The sequence below is a fragment of the Mercenaria mercenaria genome, chromosome 9 (genome assembly GCF_021730395.1).
Source record: "Mercenaria mercenaria strain notata chromosome 9, MADL_Memer_1, whole genome shotgun sequence".
In the NCBI taxonomy this organism is placed as follows: domain Eukaryota; kingdom Metazoa; phylum Mollusca; class Bivalvia; order Venerida; family Veneridae; genus Mercenaria; species Mercenaria mercenaria.
Genome location: NC_069369.1, coordinates 26136519 through 26149592, shown reverse-complemented (window position 1 = coordinate 26149592; position 13074 = coordinate 26136519). Strand labels below are relative to the sequence as shown.

At 34.7% G+C, this 13074-nt stretch overlaps 1 protein-coding gene across 3 annotated transcripts in view; it reads right to left on the bottom strand.

The window, feature by feature from the left end:
- LOC123546753 (antiviral innate immune response receptor RIG-I-like) overlaps positions 1–13074 on the bottom strand; it is a 48247-nt gene that overhangs the window by 27266 nt on the left and 7907 nt on the right. For 2 of the 3 annotated variants that reach the window (XM_053551057.1, XM_053551059.1), the window contains exon 11: positions 8955–9191. In XM_053551057.1, coding sequence (XP_053407032.1) covers positions 8955–9191 — 237 coding nt within the window. Of the gene's footprint in view, positions 1–6783; positions 8105–8458; positions 8627–8954; positions 9192–13074 lie in introns of those variants that run through there. The other variant, XM_053551058.1, reaches the window with a different exon arrangement.

The window sequence follows — 13074 nt, the reverse complement described above, 5'->3', positions numbered from 1 at the left end:
GAATCAAATCCATTTATTAACTACAGAAATATGGCGAAAAAGCACAAATAAACTGAAATTCTAAGTAAAAAGGGATATAATTCATTAAATATTTGTGCAAGATTTATGAAGCTTGTGTCATATGATGAGGACGATGATGAAGAAGAACTATTGTAAGTTTGAATAAAATCTCTTCTGAAATACCAGATCAATAGTGGAAGCGCATCAAAATGAACCTAACCTCTACGTAAAAAGAGGACATAATTCATGAAATATTGATGTGAGAATTATGGTCGATGTGTCATATGATGTGAGTGGTGACGTGGAACAATTTTTTTAAGTTTGAGTCAAATTCCTTTTGTAATAATGGAAACATTGTGAAAATGCATCAGAAATGACTTAAATTCTCAGTAAAAAAAGGGGGGGGGGGATAACTTATGAAACATTTGTACCAGAATTATGAAACTTCTGTCATGATGTGGATGATGATGCGGAGCAACTATTTTAAGTTCGAATAAAATACATTACAAGTATTAACTGATATAGAGTAAAAGTGCATCAAAAATTAACCTAAATTTTAAGTAAGAAGGGCGATATTTCATAAAATATGGACGCGAGAGTAATGGCCCTTGTTTCATATGATGTAGATGATAATGATGTGGCACAACTATTTTAAATTTGAATCAAATGCCTTCTGTAATAATTGAAATGCGGTGAAAGTGCATTAAAATTAACCTAAAGTTCTCAGTAAAAAGAGGGCATAATTCATGAAAGATTGGTGTGGGAATTATGAACCTTGTGTTATATGATATGAGTGATGGTGTGGAACAACAGATTTAAGTTTGAATCAAATCCGGTTAGTAATAATAAAGGTAGAGTGAAAATACACCAAAACTTTAACCTGAAATTCTTAGTGAAACGGGGGGATAATTCATGAAATATTGGAGCGGGAGTAATGACCATATGTAATGTTATATAATGTGGGTGATGATGAGGAATACCTACTTATAGTTTGAAACAAATCCATTAAGAAGATAAATTGTATATTCATCAAAAATTCACCCGAGGTGTGGACGCGGAAGGACGCCGACTCCGGCGCCGGGTCGAATATGATAGTTCTCGATATAGAGGGATTTACACTTGGCGCAACGGAAGTAAACTTTCGCGCATGCGCACTCTACATAGGACAAAAAGACATGATCGCACAATATAACTACGTTAAGGCTATATACCAATAAAAGAAATTGTTTTTTGTTTCATATAAAATTCAGCTACTTCAGAACAATTTTTTACAGTTTCTAGATTTTCACTCCGTCGTAGACCTATTTTCCACAAGATATCCATACATTTGCTTCAAGAAAACGAAAAGAAAAAGGGGTGTTGAATAGTATGCAGTGAAATGCAAGTCAACTGAAGTCAGGTACCCTCATATTGACCCATTTCAGAAATCGGTCCGCAGTATAAACACCCTACTTTCGTTTTCAAGTAAACGACTCGAAAACATGCAAATATTAGCATGAAAAGTGTCCTATTTTATGTAAAATTCATTCCACGAGTGAAATAATGCCTATTTGGCCCCCGATTTACGCGCAAATGCGCGAAAAATGGAAAAATTAAGATCTATTTATTAGGGATTTCTTTCGACTACACCACGGAAGCACATTTTTGACCAAATTACTGCATTATAACCTTAAAGTTATATCACATTTCAATCTATTCGATCAATATGAGTCTGTATTATAATAACAATCTCAGTAAACAGTTATTAAAGAAATGGTTTCTGTAAAATTATTTCAAAATCAGACCAGCACTTTAGAATGTGGTGTGGTTTAAAGTTTACCTATGTCGATCCGTATGTGCAGCCATACAGAACTGTTTGAACAATTATGGAAGCAGATCATCCAAGAAATATCCACGCCAAGTTTATAACTTCCAATAAATCATTTCAGGGAAGATGTCGTTTATGTACTAAGCTATCGCGTCCGCTTGTTTTTGCGTCCATTACCGCCATTATGAGCAAACAATCTTAAGCGATTATATTGCAAAAACATCTTCTTATTGTCTGTGCTTCTGACACCACAGTAATGAAGAATCCAGATTTTTAAGCTGACACATCGCATCCTTGTGTTTGCGCGTTTCACCATCGCCAACATTACGACACAAGATGTTTTTTCAGTACTCTTAATACTTCGAAGTAATTGTGATAAAGGCATGTTAAATCATTTAAACACCGTTTTATGTACCATATTTTATTAAGAAACTAACCCTTTTTGGTATTTCCTACCCTTGTATTATTTTTAGCATGCATATTATTTCACCATTTATATTGGATGGGATGATACTGGATTTTCTGCGAAGTCAAGGACAAATACCTCTTAATCTCTCTTTGTATATATTTTACAACGCCGTTATAAAATGGCATAACTTCTCTATCGTAGGATACATACTATCAAGACAAGTGAGATTATTTTATTCTCATATGTTTGATTTTAAAGCTAAATTGTCAATAAACGTATATTGTACTTGCAGTCAGTGTTGTTATAATGTCTGGTTCTTACGGATCATGGATTTATTTCAGAGTCATTAAGTCAAGTAATTCTGCTAAAGCCGGTGCCAAGGACGTGATAAGTAATATGTGATGCATATATGATCTACAGAGTCTGTTTTAATTGTTTGTTCGTTATGTGTGTATGCTGTCATTTGAACTTCTTATAGATTTGATTAACATTCACAATATTGAGGCTGCCGTAAAATATCGCCACGTACTTTCGAGATCATAAAATAATTTTGTAATAGATTTCTGGTTCATCCAATGCAAGGATGCATGAAGAGTGTTGTGTGTTTCATTAAAACCTAATAATGTCTTATTTCGAGTGGGTAATTAAGTCTCCATCTGGAATAGATTGAACAACTTATTATCAGTTGAGACCATAGCAGGTGTCATGTGTATCCGTACGCCATCAAGTCTAGGCCAGTACTGCTCTAAACAGTTCCAATTGATGTAAATCACCTGGCACTGCACATTAATCCGGATATCGGCCGCAACCACACGTTGTAGCCAACCAACATGCAAACAGCTGCGCTACTGACTCCCGTACAATAGCTCTGGTGCACAGAATCAAACAAACTAAGACTGTTATTTTTGTTTGTTGCATTCTATGCTTCTTATAGAAGGCTGGTCTTTTTGTATCTGTTTTGCGGCCTCAAGAACTAGCACGACAGACTTCGTTTTATTACGGGGATATCGTGAAAACATGTTTACTAACATTATAGGACATGGAAAAGAAATACAAATATCTAATAACGTATCTGACCAAAATGTGAAATAGTGCGTTGAAGATCAAATTATGACTTACGTGTTTTGACAGGGCATTTTCTTCTTGTTTAGCATTCATACTTAGAAAGGAAGTACCAGCATTTAGACCGAAAGGTAAAGACCATTGCTCCATTGTGAGTCAGTTTTAAATACGTCAGTGGTTAGTGCACTTTATTCTCAAGCTGAAGGTCGATGGTTTACATCAATCCACAGGCCGGTCTCTATCACTTGAAGCTGAACTGTCCTTTGGAATTCTACTCTTGCACAAAAAACAAATACTTTCGGCTTCACAAAAAGGTTTTATATTATGATAAAGATGTGCTCGGGATTACACCAAAAAATGATGGCAGACCAAATTAAATAATATTAAGTAACCAGAGATGAAACAAAAAGTAGTCATATACGTAGTACATCATAGCTGAGAGGTTTAATTTTGAGCCTCGGGTACGGGAGTTCGGAGGTTAGGCTCTATTAATATCTGGACCGATGTGGTAAGTTGATATTCCGCTAACTAGTTGAAAATGCCTATCGAATGCCTTTCTGACTGGTACCTGGTATCAAAGAAAAATTATATTGTGGAGGTAGATGTGTACAATATAAAGGTCGCTTAAATGCCAAAACGGCTGGTCCTTTCATCAGGGGTTAAATTTTAATAAGCAAACACCTTTTACCTTTATTAAACGATTTATATATGCAATCACAAGAACACTAAATCATAACAAACTAAGCACTAACACTAAATCATTAAAATGTGTAGTCAACGGACTAATAAATATTGGAAATTTTTCTATTTGCATTGAAACCTTTGTTTTCTTTTTTTTATTATTCATCATGTTTTTTGTTGTTGACAAGTAAAGTGTACACCATGGGTACATACCTCAATACAATTCTGTACAGATAATGCTTATTGTAAATTAGAAAAAAATACTCACTTATCAAACAAATATACAAAAGATAAACTTTGAGTGTACAAGACGAATACACAGTGTCTCAAAATAGAAATATTGTCTCAGGTTAAACCTTTTTAGTAGTCCCGCCCTACGCTGTCAACAACATAATACTCATACTTCATTTAAGGCACTTTAAAGAAAACAAGGACAAAAATCCGCTCGGACGTCCACACCGTGTAATAACAGAACAAGATCAACTGTAATGTCAAATACTGTGTAATTTCTCATTTATACAATTCTATTTATCGTGGTGTAATTAATACGACAAACGACTTTTTTCTAATAGTACGAGAAATCTACGTGAATAAATTTTCTATCGAAAACGAATATTTCTATTGAAGTCAACAGCTATTGGCCGTATCACAAAGGTTACTGAAATAAGAATAACACATTCTGACGTATTTTTGCGTGCGTTTCAAACGAAGGAAAGTGTAGTATACAAGACTATTAAAGTATGGAAAGATATTTAAAACTGAATTTATGAAAATCAAATCAATGCTCCCTTTTAACATGGATAATATTATTAACAAAGACGTTTGCAATTAATCCCTTAAAATTCCATGCACCTAAGTGCAAGTTTTGCTTACAATTATGTTATGCTAATGAAATACTAATATGCAGGTAAGAGCAACAATATCATAAAAGCGTGTCCACCTAGAACTAGACGGTTCGGAATTTATTACATGCAGTAAGCTGTCCAATACATGATTTTAATTACACAAAACAGAATATCGACTTGTTACAATCAGTTATTAGCAATGAATACCAAGTAATCATAATTCCGGTTTCAAATAAAGACATATGTTCATTTCCGACCACACTATTTAAGTTCGGAGCAAAAATGCAAGACACTTTACTTTCACCTTCTAACACTTTCGTTGCCTTGGAGGAAAATATATTGCTAGACCTGTTGGTTACATCACAGTGCATTTTAGACTCTCTGACTTCGAATCAAACATACCGACCGGAAAGCAGAAAAACACACCATGGAGACAGCTTTATATTCACACATTTATCTTTAGACAGCAAGGTATTGTACACATCAGACATACATAGATTTTCACTTTTTGAACATATTCCTGATAAAACTACAGTTACTGTAGATATTTGATCTGATAACGTTATCGCTATACTCGGCGTCCGTCTGGTATCTAATGACGTCACCGCTATGTTCGCCACCTGTCTGTGATCTAATAACGTCACCGCCGTGCTCAATTTCTGTCCACAATCTAATACTGTTCCTGCTACGGTCGGTATCTGTTTGTGATCTAATAACATTACCGCTATGCTCTAAATGGTGCTCTTATCCCTACAGCATTTGGCTAGTAAATGTACATCCAGATTAAAGTTCAGTGTAACCATTTATGTATGATGTTTATGTCTGAACTGTTAACTTTTTAAAACATTTTATACAACTATGCTCTTAGTGGTACGTATTATTCCATGCTCTTATCCCTACAGCATTTGGCTAGTACATGTACATCCAGATTAAAGTTCAGTGTAACCATTTATGTATGATGTTTATGTCTGAACTGTTAACTTTTTAAAACATTTTATACAACTATGCTCTTAGTGGTACGTATTATTCCATGCTCTTATCCCTACAGCATTTGGCTAGTACATGTACATCCAGATTAAAGTTCAGTGTAACCATTTATGTATGATGTTTATGTCTGAACTGTTAACTTTTTAAAACATTTTATACAACTATGCTCTTAGTGGTACGTATTATTCCATGCTCTTATCCCTACAGCATTTGGCTAGTACATGTACATCCAGATTAAAGTTCAGTGTAACCATTTATGTATGATGTTTATGTCTGAACTGTTAACTTTTTAATACATTTTATACAACTATGCTCTTAGTGGTACGTATTATTCCATGCTCTTATCCCTAGAGCATTTGGCTAATACATCCGGATTCAACTTCAGTGTAACCTGTTAACTTCTTAATGCATGATATACAACTAGAATGCTATATAATATAAGATTCTTTCACTGGTTGCAGGTGCAGACGGGAATATCCGGCTTGAGGGTAACTGTTTATGGCGGTAACGAGAGAGCCGAATATTTCCATCTGTACCTACCACCAGTGATTAAATCTTTTTCTTGTATGCCAGTCCAACTAATAATATTAATCTTGTAGTAGCGTATTAGCAAAACGCGGTAACTTTACGTCTGTTAACAGGAAGTACGTCATGACATTACAAAGACAAAAAAACAACGTAATAGTTCAGGTTTTGTTTTTTCTTGCCTACCTAGCGGGGAAAGTATATATTTGTCCGAGCACGCGACGGTGATAAATATTCCTGTCTTTCCCTAGGGAAAAACCTTGTCTAAAATAGCGTACACTTAGGTGACATCACATAGTACTGACACTATTATGTCGTCATAAACATATAAATAATGTCAGCAAATACCCAAATTTATTTGTCTCTATGATCTATTTTGAACGTGATAGGCGAGAAAAATGATCTAACATGTCTGCCTATGTAAGACGGCTGTTTTCTCAACCCTCGGGACACCTTGGATAAAAAAACCCGCTAACCCGGTTTTCCATTCCACACTGTCCCTCGGGTAGGGAAAAATCCCGTCTTTCACAGGCAGGCATGTAAGATACTTATAATCATCAGCAGTGAAATGTTATATTTTTACCGTTAAAAGACGTTTTTTTAATCGACAATATGTTTTAAGGAACGAAGAGAAACTATCAAGGTATTTGATTTTTATCCCGTTTTATGTAAAACATTATTATTACTATACAAATCTACTACGCAGATGTAGTTCGTTATATGTCATATAAATAGCAGGAGAGTAGTTTTCCAGCACCGTTGATATCACCAGAAATCCCAGTCTGGTATGCAAGAACTATAAACGCTTAATTACGGTTTTGTTCGGAAAACTGGAGGATTGTGCAATTCGTACCAATATAACTTGAGTAGTGAAAGGTAAGTTTAAGTGCCACAAATTTGTTTAACAAAAAGCGCGCGTCCATGGATAGAGCGCGTCACAAAACCCTATCTCTGCTGTTTTCGAGCAATAACTTTGAACTTGCAAATACTGGTGTTATCACTACAATACTAAGAAAAAATGAAAGCAAAACCCTAATCTAAACGACAGACTCCTCGAAGAAAAATGATTAATTCATGACCAGTTAAAATCTCCTGTTGATTTTCATCATAATAACATCTTTATTACTTGTCAATGAGGAGTGTATATTTAAAAAGGTGTGTCCGATTGATTTCAATTGATCTCATCATACATACGGGACAGGTCCCTAATTCCAACTTCTGTGACCTTGTATGGCACCTCAGTCCACTTTTTATGGGTCGTCACATCTTCTGAATCTATACTGCTGACAAATTTTAAATTTTCTATTTTTAGAATGTAATATTCAATGTCATCCTTAACTGCGATGACTCCCCAGTCTTTGGGACACGTTTTGCAAAACATCTTATACATCTTTTTCAAAGCGCCCATATTTGCTCTTTTTGTATGTTCTTTTTTACAGATTTTCTCTTCAAAGCCTCGCAATGCAACCACATATGACGTCTCAAATTTTCGAACATCAGATGCATTACAAACAAACGCATCACATTTCCTGCATAGTATTTCGTAATCGATTACATCGGACTGCTTGCTACGTTTAAGTTCTTTAGTTTTCAGTTCCCATTTGTGGTCGTCCAACATTTTTTTCTGGACTGTAGATATCTGTCTGTTAACAGAGCTGTCGTCCAATCTCTTGAATTCTTCCACAGCACCCGTCATTAGTTTTATCCTGTACATTGCAATTCTGTCCTTATCTAATTGAGCATCAGTAGCTATCATAACTGCCTTGCCTTTCTTCTTTCTGCTACGCCCTTTATGATTAGTAGGAAAAAAGTAATATATACATTTTCTAAAAGGCAGACTCCAAAATAGCAAACAGAGGGTATGCATAATTGCACCGCCGGAAAAGCACTTAATATGTTAATATTACACATGAATTTATACGATTAGAATCATAAAGGGAGGTAATGAAAAACAATAAACTCGACAATACTTTCTTCCTGATGAATTAAATATTCAAACCTATGACAAACAGTGGGAACTTATTGAAAATCAGGTTTAACAAAAAATGATTTATTCTATGTTCAAAACAACAAATATGACCGTCACAACATAATCAAAGTCATTATGGCTCTTAAACCCTTATGAGTTTTCAAATTTATTACCTGTCATCTGTATTTTCGTAATTTCATCCCCACTGAAGTTATAGTTTAAAGTCATGTTACAGTCGGGCACATCTAGACCTTCCATTCCGACCGATGTAGCCACAAGAACTTTGAAAGTTCCTTCCCGAAACTCTTCTAATATGCTTGTCTGTTCATCTTCGGTCATGCCTGCAAATTATGCATTTTCAACATTGTGTTTCAGAACAGACATATTATCCCTCTACGTATAAGTAAAAGTCAGCCTTAAGCAATAAAATATATGAATCCCTACATCCGTTTAACTGAAATGTGTTTTAAATCTGTCAAAAAGCCATTCATTTTGACAGTAACAGACTACAAGATAAAGGAAGAACCCCGATATCAGATGAATTATAAGATAGAACTTGGAGATTTTTATACAAGGATCGCACTACATAGATTGTCCTAAATAAGTGAGCTTTCAGTTGTCTTACAGCATCTTACCACCGATATGAATTTTGAATTTTGTTAATCTTACCTTTATCAGCGCCTCTAGTTTCTTTTCCTAGGAAAGGACTTGTTTTCACATAGTTTCCTTCCAACTCGTCATTGAGAAAATCTGCCAACGCTCTACATGTTGCCCTAGCGTGAACAAATACCATTGCCCTAGAGTCAACGTCGGCGTCCTCGCCAGCAAAAAGATTTGACAAGATTTTACTCATGGCATGAACATTTGGATTTTCAGCATTCAGTTTTCTTAGCTCTTTCTGCAATTCTGAAACAGTACAGAAATATACAGTTAAGAGAGGGCTTCCTACAGAGAGATATTTATGACAGGACATTGTGCAATATCAGCACCTATCTATGTTAGATATTTCTTAAATACATATTTCGCGTTATTCATTCAAATCTTCCATTAATAGTTCCAGCTACCGGCATAAAGTATCTCAGTGTAAATTATTTTAATAGCAACGATTGAACACAGTGACTGTATTAAAATCATCGACATACAACACACGTAAACATACATCTGATATATCTATTTCACTGAAGGAAATATTTTTGCCAAACAGAATCTTAAGTGACCTCTTATCCCCAGTATGACCTTTACCTTTAACATTTAGCCCTTGGGTTTGCACGTGACCTTTGCGATGTATACCTGACGTACCTACGTTACGCCATGCACATCTTACCTTTGATTCCCTCCCCGAAGTGTGACATTGAGGTTTGTGCGCGGCACTCAGTTCCATTGAGGTTAATATTTTTGCCAAATTTAAAAAAAGATAGTCTCACGTTTGTCAACGTTATTATCTGGACAGAGTCGGACGGCCGAACACACTAACGCACGTTTACATACACCGAGCAGCCAATTTAAAGATTATATCTAGCTCACCGCAAGCGCAGTCTACAAAAAGTATGTAAACACTGCTGTGAATTATAACAAAAAATACTACTGGAGTAACGCAGCAAAAACGAATGTTGCTGTGGGTTGAAGCAAAGAAGATATCGTTGCTCATAGAAATAAGCCATCCGTAATTGTTTGCAAAATTTTGTCCATGAAGACCCAGCAAATAGAACGTGTAGTGAAACAGTAACAGCATTAAGTTATTAAATCAGAAATATCTGAAATCTCCTTCACGTTTCAGTCTTGGTGTAATGATTATCCGATATAAAACAATTTTTATAGATTTTAACAGGATCCTTAATTACATACCGCATAAATGGTTATTTCTACTGCCGTAAATTTGTATAACTTTATATTGGTTTTTTGTTATTTGCTTTGCGAGAATTAGTGTTTTTTTTTGCGCTGTTGAACGACTCAAATTTGTTTGTTTTGCTTTGTTTTTTATTCCGGAAATACGGTATGGCAGGGTGTAGTACAAAATATGACAGGTTAAGTATCATAATGTCGTCCTCAACTATGATTTGTGGTGATAAGAAATAACCTACAAATAAGTTGAAACATAAAGAAAAACAAAATAATGCCCACAACACTTTGCTAATCAGATAAAAACACTCAATCTTTAAGTCATAACACCATGACTCTCAAGTCAATGGTGATAAATATCAATGACTAGGTAGGTTTGTAAGCAAAACGACGAGTCAAGATACGGGTAATTGTATGACACAATAAAATTGGTACACCTCGGCTAACGGGTAAATGTATATCGTTGCTGAATCAAATATATACTGTTATTATTTTTTTCCGTTACCGACCGTTGATTTATTTTAATGTCTCCGCTGACATAGCAGATATGATATTCCCACAGAAACAACTACCTATATAATATATTAATAAGGTCTTCAATGAAGGTTACAAATGCTGTCAAGAGATTGACAAACGTATGAAAATTTAAAATGCCTTACCGCAAAATTATAGCTCATTTCTGTGTAACTGGCGATTTCAATGATACAAGTAAACTATTAAGTGTTCTTTTTCTGTTAAATTATTATTGATAAAATCTTAATGCATGTGTGTGAAAGATGTAGTCGGGATATTAAACAAGAGGTTTCATGATATAAAGGCTTGCTATGAATGGTGGCCCAGATGAATGATGGTGTGCAGTCAAACTTTCTCTGTGAGAACATCACAAAACGTCAACAATGATTATAACGACATTCTAAACAATAATGGCGAGCAGGCAAATTCAGTGAATTAATATTACAACGAGTGTTCAGTCATATAAACTACAGTGTTTACTTGTAGCAGTGAGTGCAATGCCCAACACTACAGTGCTGCCTCTCTGGAATATAACGCCGTAGACACGTAACATGATACCTCACCCAGCCACAATATATTGATATCGGGCTTACCAGTCCTAGTACTAACTTCTTAATACTGATCGCGAAGCGAGGAATTTTCACGTTTTTGGTTTAAACGGAGCCATGGAGCAAGCCCACGACTAACAATCGAAGCATATAGGTGACTAGCATATTCTACACCTTAATCTTATTGCCAAAGTATACAGTCTAACAAATACAAATGATAACAGGAAACGGATTTTAACTATGTATTTAAATTTACGGTTCATCCCTCATCTGTAACTATGTAAGTAAAACAGAAAATAAAATCAGATTGCACTGTCTATTAAAAGATTTGCTCCGTTTTATTTCTTCTTTTCTATTTCCAGTAACATTACAGAATACTTATATTTAAATATTTATCAGCACATCCTGTTACAGCGATAGAAATATATCTTGCGCATCCTTCATTAAAACTTTTTATCATGAGAAATTAGCATTAAACATAGAATGTCTTCATCAAATGAACTAAGTCCAGTTTAATAAAAAATAACGTTTTTTTTCAGATTAAATATAATTTGTAACTGACATACAAATAATTCATATTGTGACTACGTATCAATTTATCAAGACTTAGTGTGTAATATTTTTAACATACAATAAATGTTGTGTTGCAATAGTTCATATTTTAAATATAACTTTAAAAAGCACGTGACAAACCAGACTGATATTCACGCATTTGCTTGAAAGTCATACAATTCCAAAGCTAACGTATTCTTTGACTATTTTTACAAAACTTGTGCATTTGAATGCTGCTGATTTTTTACGAAAGTCGTTAGTCCCTCCTTTGTTGTACATTATATTATCAAACCAAATATTTGTAATTCTCCCTAAACTATAAACGCACGCACGTACTCAATGCTCAATGTGAAAGATCTTACAGTAAGAGATAATAAATCTATTCATCAGTGACTCAACCAACTGGCATCTTATTAAAGAGGAACTAATTGCTCCTATTGAGAAAAAAAACAACATTTGTTCGAGGCTTATATTTTTGCTTGTAATTATGGATTTGGGTATTCCCATGAAAACTAATTGCGCGCAAATTATTATCCTTAACAAGGATAATCCATATTTTGCTAATATTCATACGAGGGTCCTGCAAAAAGGTCTGTCATATATGGGCTTCCGTAGTTTTATCCCAGGTATTTTTCCGGCCACAGGCCGTTATTGATTTAACCTTTACTTCCTGTAAATATTTCGGATGAAGGTCATTTAACAGCTGAATAAACTGTACATTTTGATTTCTGGATGAAAAATTTAACAGGGGTGTGCAGGTGCTCTGAGCTGTATTATTAGACAGTATAATCAGTTGCAAGACTCCTGTAGAAATAGCTTACGCCATAAACCTGAATACCCTCGGTAGTGAAACTGCAGCAGAGATCTCCCGTAAATATTTACAGTCAACTCGTCCCCATTTTGGTCATTTGGTACCCCTTGGCAATTTAAATGGGTCATTCCGTCTCCCACATTTAGGCCCCTCCTTTTTAGTCTTATTTTTTGTCAAAGTTTCCTAGATTATGATTAATATAATTATTATGTAAAATATGTGTTCTGTGAAATATGTTCTACATAAAAACATGAAAATTTTACTTAAAAAACTACATTTTGTTATGTTTTATGAATAAACTGTAAAAGTGCAGAATGCATGCACGTTTCGTAGCTTAAAGTGTACATTGGCTAATGTATCTTCTTTAAAGATGCTTCTTGTTTGAAACGCTTCATTGCACTTGAATATGTTTCCAAAAGCTAACGATACCCGTTTATTTTGTGCAAATTGCTTTTCAAAAATGACCGAGTTATTTCAAATTGAAATATATCTATTCAGTCACATACACTGACCAATTTACTTGTCA